We start from the raw sequence: 9,833 nt of genomic DNA on the forward strand, positions 1-9,833 counted from the left end.
TTCTGTCCATCTATAGAGATTTTTATTTTTGCCCAGTGCCAAACCCTACGGCTACTGCCAGAAAAATAAAGCATCCCTGTGCTCTTGGCATGCCTCTGGCATCTGCAAAGGACTGACCAATAGCAAAGCACTTTAAACACATGCTGACAATGCAAAAATGTCGTAAACCCTTTCAGTGGAGAAATGCATCTTAATTTTGGTTCCTTCCACAGTAGACTCTGTTATGTCTATAGTTTCTGCTGGCATAACTGATGAGTGATTTTAAAGGATGAAACCAGATGTATTGATTGGTGATTTTTTTTTTTCATGTCAGATATAGAAGGCAGAGAAGTATTCATTTCCAGGCATCCCAGGTTAAGTTCAACCGAAGAGCTTGCCAGAAAACACTAAAGAGCTTTCCTTTCTCAAAGAAATTTACTAAAGAGAAGAGTTAGGAGATACTGGAACCCCAGGGAACTGGTGAGAAGAGTCAGGAGCAAATGCAGGGAGTGACATTAAGAGGTAACTGATGTATTTCATACGGTCCACCAAATGCCTCCCGCTGGGAAGAAGGAGACCTTGGAGATCTCTGTCCTGTCTCCTTCTTCCTCGATGATTTTCTCCGGGGTCAGATTTCTTCCACAGAAAAGATCCCATGCAGGAAGTTACATGAAACATCTGTGACACCATTATAAAATAGAATCCTGCCTAATGCTATTAGTGGTATGTTTAATGAGCTCTCCGGACAGTTTCAAATGCAGCAATTTCACATCACTGAAGATAATTAAATACAGCCCTACCCTGAGAGAAGATTATGTCAGGCTGCATCCTGATTCTTTTGCTGTGTTAGGCCAGAACAAGAAGATACATGAGGATGGGTTACACTACCTGAATCAGTTGGGACTTCTGCAATGCACTGGTCTGATTTCCAGTCTTCTGTGTCTGATTTATTTTCTTTAGATGTGATTGAACTGCCTAGATTAATTACAGAGTTTAGATCTCTGTCAAATGCCTGCACTGCTGGGAAATGGATGCAGCTGAGTGTAGGCTCATCATAGTTATCCCTGAGGCTGAAACATCACCTTCAGGCATAGGAAAGTAGGCAAAAGTCGTAACAAGCATCAAAAAGACCCAAGGGGCCATATCAGACTCTAGAGTGAGATATATTAATATAGTTTTCATCCATCCTTTACCTACCAGGCTGGAAGAATATACTGTATTTCTCATCACATCAAGCCTACATCTTTTCAGAGCTAGGTGCCACTTGGTGCTGCTGGGGTCCCATTCAGCTCTAAGTGATACCGAGCCCCATGGGATGAAAAATCCAAGGAGCTCCCCTGCAGAGTCTCCAAGGATGCTGGGAGGGAGGCACATCCTGAGTGGAAGGCTCCATTGAGGGCAGATGTTATTGCTTGTCATGAACGCTTTCCATTGGAACAGCCAAGGTTGTGCTGGAATAGCAGAATCCAGAATCAGTCGTTCAACGCTCAGCCCACTTTGCATTCTTCAGGGAGGGCTGTGTTTTTTAGAGTTGTGCTGAAGGGTTCACTAGAAGTGGACACAATCCATAAGCTTTTCCGCTTAGCTAAAATGTCATTCTTTTCATTAAAAAATATCTGTGAGAAGTCTCTAATTAGTTCAAAAGCAACTGCCGGGTAAGAATTGTGTCCAGACACTTCAACTGTACCAATTTATGTCTCTTGACTGGAAGTCCCGGAGACATACCAGCAAGGCCTGGAGCAGCATAAGGTGTTGTTGGAATGATGTCCAAGTCACACAGATTTACATTTCTTCTAAATTTAAAGGAACTCATCAATGAGTTTGACCCACTATACTTTTTTATCAGTAGCTTTGCAAGATGCCTGGGGAAATGTTTTTAGCCCAGGTGCGCAGTCTGTTCATTTAGCTAGAAGTCCTTGATCAGAAGTTTAATCATCTTTGAGGAAAATTACTTTGAGCAAACACAATGCTGGAGGGATTCTCTAATCCCACAGCTCTTTGTCTTCAGCCCCAGAAATGTGGATTTGGTCTGGCTGAACACATAGCAAAGCCAGACGTTTATTCATTGTGGCATGTGTGTGCAACTGCCGGTGGCTGTGGGCCAGGAGGGCAGAAGATCCCTGTGGATGTACCCAGCCAAACCCATGGCTGCAGAAAGAGCACCATCTCCAGCTGTGGTCCTGTCCACTCTGGAGCATGCAGTGGAAACAACACCTGCTCAAAAAGCAACTTTGCCCACATCCCCTCCAAAATTAACATTTCTAACTGTGTTTCTGGCTTTCCTTTTAGGTATGTCTCCATCCACTCTCTGTAGTTTTGTTTCATCTGCTTCTTCAGGCGTTTCGGCGGTAGGAGGGGACCGGAGACCCAGACCCACCACAGTGACCACAGTGCACACAGGGAGCAAGTGAGAGCCCAGGGGCCAGGAGCAGGCAGGCACAGGGCTGTGGATTCCTCCAAGCCACCCCTCGCCCTGCCCCGCACACTCGACGAAGGACTAGAAGAAAGAAGATTTTTTATGGCCATATTTTATACTGCAATTCTGAAATATTTCATTAATCACAAACTGCAAGGACTCCAGGGGGAACGGATCTAACAGTCTCTGGTGCTGTACATATATATATATACATATATATAAATATATATATATATATGTGTGAGTCTAGCAATGTTCTAACTAATGAACACGCATTCTTATCCCCAGTGATTTACTCTTTTCTCAGTGTAGGTAACAGTATATGTTGTTGGGTTTTTGTTTTTGTTTTGTTTTCCATTACTTACAAACATCTCAACTGGATTATTTAAATAGAATAACTTTTCTGAGCATTATATATATATTTTCTTTTAAGAAGTACTTCCAGTAATGTCTCTCCTCCCAGTTTGTGGGGGATTATGCTGTTTTGGTAGGTAGGAGTTGGCGTTAACTTTGCAGCACATGAGGATTGCAATGGCGTGCCATTCCTTGCTCCTCAGACTGGTCTGCAAGTCTGTCTGGCTTCAGCAGAGCTGCTGCTGCTCAGAGCAAGAAACTGCTGCTTTCCCTTCCCTCCTCCTCCTTGAAAGCCATGGGCAGAGCTCAGTTGCCACCAGCCTGATTCCTCTGATTCCTGCAGAGCTGTGAGCCTGCGGTACCTTTGTTTGAGAGGAGAAGTTGGCACAGAGTGCCTTTGAGGAGCAGACCAGAGCTGAGCAAACAAAACAACAGAGTTTCGTACTCCAGCAATTTCCCCCTTAATAATACCTTCCTCTGTGCATTCTGGGCAGAGCAAAAGAAAAGGAAGATGTGGGGCCCAGAGCAGTAGTTGTCCTCTGCCACCAACTCACTGTGCCACCCTTGTAGAGGACATTTAATTCCCAGCCTCCCAGCCCAGCTTTGTAGTGGAAGCACACCCAGCCCGTGCTCCCTGCACCACAACTGCTGAGCACCCACAGCTTCATGGAGCTTTGCTGATGCATGGAGCCTGTTGCTGATGCTCAGCACCTGCCAGGGTCACCAGCCATAAATGAGGATCAGGAACCAGATCAAAAATATTTGGACTTTAATTTCTACGTATCTCAGTTTCTCTCCATTGAAGAGGAGTGATGTTTGGACCCCTCTATAAAGCTCATATACAAAAGTTAACTCAATTTCAATTATTTTTAATTCATGCATTTTCCAGGCCACAAATCCTGATGCATCATCTAAGAACAGCCACCATTAATGTTGTGTAGTCATGCAGTAGAGCACCTTGAAATAGAGAGAAGAGCAAATCTGCCATCGTTTACCCAACTGCTTCACGTGACCCCAAACAGGTCCACCCTCTACCAGAGGCACAAGCCTTGTGCTCATTTGCCATGTTCTCATCCTGAAAAAATATTGTGAAAGCCAGTCACAGACTGAATGTATCAGGCAGTAGTGACCATGCTATGAAAAGCCATAAGATACTTATTTGTCATTGAGACTTCAAAATCTTGCTTCAACTTCACTTGGTTGGTTTTGACCAGCAGAGCTGGGATTTCATTTGTCATACTTCGTGTTCTAGATGCTGGAAAAGCAGGTGGCAATGAACACCAAATCTGTTTGAAGAGGCAGCTCTTTTGGTGGCACTTGATAGGGCTCCAGATTCCTCTCTGTTAAGGTATTCTACATTTTCAGAGGTCTGGGACAGCTATCAATGCCTGCAGGGATTAGCAAAGCTCTTTGGATTGCATATAATCATTCCTGGGCACGCTTGGTCTGCTGTTGCTGTAAAAAAATCTGAAAGACACGGTGTCCATGTTTTAGGAAAGCTGACACATACTGGTAGCAAAACTCCATATAATTTCCCCCCTGAAGAATTCTGACCAAGATTTGGGCAGACCTAATGGCAGAGGGTGTCCTTGCTGCAAGTCATGCTGAGCCCATTTTCACCAGGTACTCCTGCTCCTTCTAAATGGTAAAATAGAATTTACACTCTTGCCAAGGCTGCTTTATTTTGCCAGCCTGAGTAAGAAAGCCTTGGTTTAGGAGAGAGACTCCTACCACACACATTTGAGTTATTTTGAAACCACACATGATTTCATAAGCTCAGCTGTGCTTCACTTCTATGTATGTACATGGTCAGTCACAAGATTAGAAGCCAGTGGAGTTCCCTGCATTCTCTCTTGTGCAACCAAAAGCAGGATTTGGTTAAAGAGTATTTTTGTCCTTGTCCAATTGTGGTTGGACAAAGGCAGTTGAGGCCCAGTGCTTCCTCTTCACGTTCTCTTCTGAAACCTGAGGTTTGAGCTTAATGCAGTTGCTGAAGCCATCATGTGAAATACAGCATCCAAATGTATCTTGCAGGAAAGAAAGAAAAAAAAAAGAAAAAAAAAGAAAGAAAAAGAGAAAAGCAAATGGATTTCCACCTGCAAACCAAAGATCAGTGATGAGAGTGAAAGCATATGTGTTGTCCCATACCCTGCAGTTGTGGAGTTGCAATATACCAGCTGGCCCTCCATGCTCAAGCTTTCCTTGTTTTCTACTGCAGGAACATTTTTTCCTTCCAAACATGCAATTGGGTTTTTGTACCTAATGTTCTGAAGTAATTATGTAATTTATCATCATTCTCAGAGGCTTTTTATCAACCACTGGGATCTTAACATGAGCACTTAGAAGCAAAATTGTTTCTGTATGATACAATTTTGGGTGGTGGGAAGCTCTTCTTTTGCATTAGTAAAACATGGCTGGAGACCTGACCAAGTTTGCCCAATGCATAGTGATACTCAAAACTGAGTCCCAAAGTATCCCTTGATTAAAACTTCTCAGTTTAAACCTGTTTTTAAATCTATTTACCAGGATAACTTAGCAGCACCCAGACAAGAAGTGTTGAGGCTGCAGCCATTTGTCCTTTGGCAGCAGACTGGCACAGGAAACTTTCCAGCATCTATCCAGTAAATAGTGTATGCACGTGTGAAAGGGGCTGATAGCCCCAAAGTAAACAATTCAAAACAAATCCAGATCTCATCATGCAGAGCATGTAGAAAAATCCTTTTGGGCTCTTTCCCATTGGGCTGTCCTACTAAACATGGTGTGATTTATTGCTTGCATGAGGACTTCAGCCTGGACTGGCCTGTCTGTTACTCTTTTCTGCTTTACTTGACTGGCACCAATGTGTTTCTCATTTGTAACTTGTTTTCCTGAGCTCCTTCCCCTTCTTTTTCTTTGCTTGCAGCTTTGATTGTTGATTTTTACCTCCAGAGTCACAGAGGCCATCTTTGATGCCAACAGCAGTGCTCTTACTGGGAAAAAAATACCTAAAAATGCAGAAAACCTCCAGCTGGCCCTTAGCCTGCATAAGAAGTGTGAGGACAGGCTGCCCGTGAATTCTGCGAGATGAAGTCGGTGTTGCAGTGGCAGGGGGTTACGCTGCTGATTTTGCATGCGACTTAATTCCCAGTGCATCCTAACTTCCTGCTGGATCACCCCTTTTGCAGCACGGAGTGGACATTGGCCCCACCACACAGCATGGGGAGAGCAGAGGGACAGGGAAACATAGCAGCGATGCTTTCCTAGACGGTGTTACCCCTCTGGTGATGTCTTTTTTTGTCCTGGTTGCTTTTGTACAGGTGACATTAGTGGGCTCCAAAAAACAAATGGGATTTGACCTACTCCTTGTGTGTCTGTTGTGGTGCTGAAATAAAATCAAGCAATGATAGGGCAATGAGCCACAGAAGGGAGTATCTGCCCATTTGGTAGACATCCTTATGTAGTTCTACAGTAGGCATTAGAAAGGATTTTTCTCTGTGCATGTTCCCTGCATACCTCCATGGCTACTGACGTATTTCTTCTATTAGCAGTTCTTCTTCCTGCTTAGCCCCAAGGAGCTTTGGAGCTTGCCCAAAGCATTTGCCAGCCCTGGGAGCCAGCACAGCCCCCTCCCCATATCCTCTAAAATCAGAGCTCAAGAGATAAAATTGCAGCCATCCCCAAGGCTGCTCCTTGTTAAGCATGACCCCTCTTTTAGCAAAACAAACTCCCAGAAAAAGCTAGCCAGCATCTAACCATCAGCAAGAAAGGTTGATATTGTCCTTCAGCGTGAATTTAGAGATCAGCTATAGGAAAAGCTCTGCTGAAACCTCACTGAGTAAGGGCTCTATGTCTGAGCAGTGCTCGCTAGGTGAATCCTGCATAAAAACACCAGATCGATTTTGCCAGTGAATTCATGCAGACTGTAGACTGTTGCTTTTTCTCCTTCAAAAGACTTGGAGGATTCATATATCTGCAAAGTATCCATTTCTAGACTAAGCCCCAAGGTATCTTCTGTGGATGTTCCCGTTTTAATGAGATTACTTTTGTTCTTGCTCCTATGCATGTCTATCTGGTTGAACTGGAGCCTGAATGCATCCCTGAAATTATTCATGGGAAGGGAGTTTTGCTTTCGTTATTACACTTATTTGCACTAGAAACTTGATGCTAGGAATTACACTCATTCAAGCAAAGAGCAGAAACACACACAAAAAGATGATTGCATCCAAGGAAAACAGCATCAAAATCAAGCACAGAGGATGAATTGGCAACAGTTGAGGAACCTGTTCGCAAGCACTGTGCAGTTTCCCCTGGTACATTGCTCATCCCCAACTTCTTGCCCAGCAGCAATTTTACACTGCCCCTTTCATTTCCCCCAACACCACTTCCCTGCAACTGGGTCCGGCCTGTCCATCCCTGTGCACGTGCATGTGTGCATGTTACAGCCCCAGGGATCACAGGTCCCACTGGTGGGAAGCCAGGAGCTGGTTCAGGTTTTTTGGTCTGACTTTGTGCTGTTGGGTCAAAGCTGTGTAAACAGTGTTTAAATCCAAGGATAAAGGCTCTTTATCCAGACTGATTTTTGAGACTCCTTCCCCACCTTGAAACAGGCCACTGCACTGCCCAGTTAGCTATTTTTTTCCTCCTCTTCATAAATTATAAGGTCAGAAGGGTGGCTCTTACATTTTTCCATGCCCTAGCATGGAACTGGGGCATGTACACTCACGAGCGCTGTGAAAAAACGCTGCTGAGCTAATGGAAAATGTCCAGTAGATGCATGTTACTGCACTGCATGTATTAAACTACTGTTCATTACTTTTGTATTTCCTGAGCCTTTTCTTCATGCACATTCAATCCAGCCTTATTTTCAAGGGGTTTCTTCTAGGTTTTGCTTTCAAATGACTCAGTGTATCTGTAACTTGAAATCCCTTGTTAAGTCTGAGTAAATGCAAAAGCCAATATTTGTAAACAAGATACTGCAAAACCTGATAATGTATTTTGTCTTTCTGTGGAATGCTCTGCATGTACACAGCATGCACAGGAAGAGTCACCATCCAGAGTAGCTTGAAACTATGCAGCAGTCACATACACACATCTAGAAACAGGGAGTCGGGGAGGGTCCCTCTGAATACGGTGTCAAAAAGTTTGATCTGCATCTGAAATACCTTCCTGGGTTGTCAATGCTCAGGTCTGCCAAGAATATGTCACTGTGTCTCTTCAGGGCTGTGGGTTGGGTTTTTTTGGTTCCTTTTTCATAGTCAAATCGTTGGCTGATTTACTCATTTCTTAGTATTTTTCTCTTCCCATAAGATTTTTTTTCTTGCCTGTTGCAAAATGAACTGCATTGTGCGGACCAAGATGCTGTGATTATTTGCCTAAACTAATTAAGGCAGCAAGTTTAGCTAATTATCTCATCATTTCCAAAGCATCACGTATCAAGTCACCTTCCCCAGAATCACCACCTAAATACTTGCACTCAGTCCTTCAACATCTCCATGTTGCAGCACCACCATTTATCCATAGAGAAGTTTGGAGCGGTACTTCTTCTTCCACATGGAAATCATAGCTTTGCCTTTTCTTCCCTCAACCATTGACCCATTTTTATTTGTGCTGGTCTTTCTATGGCAGAGCAGTGTACAGGATGGTCATGTGGTGTTTTCAGCACAACTAGTCCAGTTCTTTTTTGAGAGTTGACAGGTCAATGGTCCCATCTCCTCAACAGTCACTGCTTTCATGTGGAACATGTTCATCTTCTCAAAGCTCAAAACAAAGTCACCTTGAAAGGTTGATAAGTGGTCTTCTGATACAGGCATGCCAAATAGCTTCAGAGAAAGCACTGTGTTGGTGATGCAGGGAGAAGGTAGCCCTCCTTGGAAGTTATGTCACGGACAACTCCACAGTGCCTGAAAGAACCAAGAAGGCTTGAGCCTACCTTTGAGGATGATGCCCAGCTTGCATGCAGCACCATCTCCAAGGAGCTGCCTACACTGTAGAAATCATCATGAGCAGTAGTTGTAAGTCACCCTACCTCAGGTTGCTATGGCAGCATGTGGCGTGAGGCTCCATGAGGAAGTGGACATGTGCTGTGGTTCCCAGAGGGTGGGAGATCTTAGGAGAAGCTCAGGGCAGCTCTAAGCTAGTCTATCTTTCATCTGTATTCCTTAAGTCCAGCTGCTGTTGTGCATGCTGTCTCTTATCAGGTCAAGCCGTAGCTTCACCCTCAAAGTGAAAAACATGAAAGGTCATGGCTCAGTGGGAGATATGTTGTGATTCACATTTCTTGCCAGCACAATGTCAGCACCCCGTTACTCATTCACCTCCAGTTCTGAAGCAGCATTTTGGTCAATTTGGGCCTTTTTTTAATATAGATATTTTATTTGGGTCAGCAAATAACCAAAAGAAGCCCAGTCTGTCCAGAGCAGTGCCTCCCCAATATCTTCAACTGCAAAACATCTCTTGGCCGATTTTTAATGAAAATGCAAGCATGTTTTCTACAACTGCTTCAATCTTAATCAAGGAATGTCAGTGTGGCTAATATTGCAGGTCTTGTGATTGATACAAGTTCGTAACAGCATCCATGTCCAAAAAGAAGGGAGAATGTGTATTTACTCCATGCATGTATTAAGGCATCGCAAAAGTTTTATCTGCATAATGAGTTTGCAATACTGCAAATTGTTAATGGGGCTACGTCGCAAGTGGTTCTTTGCCTTGACAATCATGTATACATATCAAGATTTCTATCATAATGAGAATTTAAAGGGATGATTAATTGTTTTCCTCCAATAAATCCAGTTTAATCTCCCTGATGTGAAGTGTGATGTTTTTGAGTGCGTTGTGTGAGTGTGTTCAACCTATGTTCACAAAAGGGAGAAAATAATTTCTATGGTGGCTCCACTGTTTTATGTGATGATTTCCAAAGGTGGACAGTGAAACTTTTTTCCCATCTCCAATTCACTCCTTAAGAAAATGCATCAGAAGAGTGAATCAGACATCAGTTTTTTCCTGAAATTGCTATCGGAGTTGATGCTGTATGGCAACGTAGGGAGACGTATATCTCTTGGGGATTGAGAGTATCTGTGTGCAAAGGAGAGGCACTTGTTAGAGACAG

At 43.6% G+C, this 9,833-nt stretch overlaps 1 protein-coding gene across 1 annotated transcript in view; it reads left to right on the top strand.

Annotated features, from left to right (window-relative positions):
* The window catches only part of CAMK1D (calcium/calmodulin dependent protein kinase ID), a 218,645-nt gene extending 209,114 nt beyond the window's left edge, over positions 1-9,531 (top strand). Inside the window, exon 11 of the mRNA XM_042872447.1 lies at positions 2,269-9,531. Within this exon, the coding sequence (XP_042728381.1) occupies positions 2,269-2,390 (122 nt within the window). The 3' untranslated portion in view covers positions 2,391-9,531. The remainder of the gene's footprint in view (positions 1-2,268) is intronic.
* Positions 9,532-9,833: the final 302 nt, after the last annotated feature.

This window comes from Lagopus leucura, unplaced genomic scaffold (assembly GCF_019238085.1).
Source record: "Lagopus leucura isolate 7727_CA_CO unplaced genomic scaffold, USGS_WTPT01 Super-Scaffold_100008, whole genome shotgun sequence".
Lineage (NCBI taxonomy): Eukaryota > Metazoa > Chordata > Aves > Galliformes > Phasianidae > Lagopus > Lagopus leucura.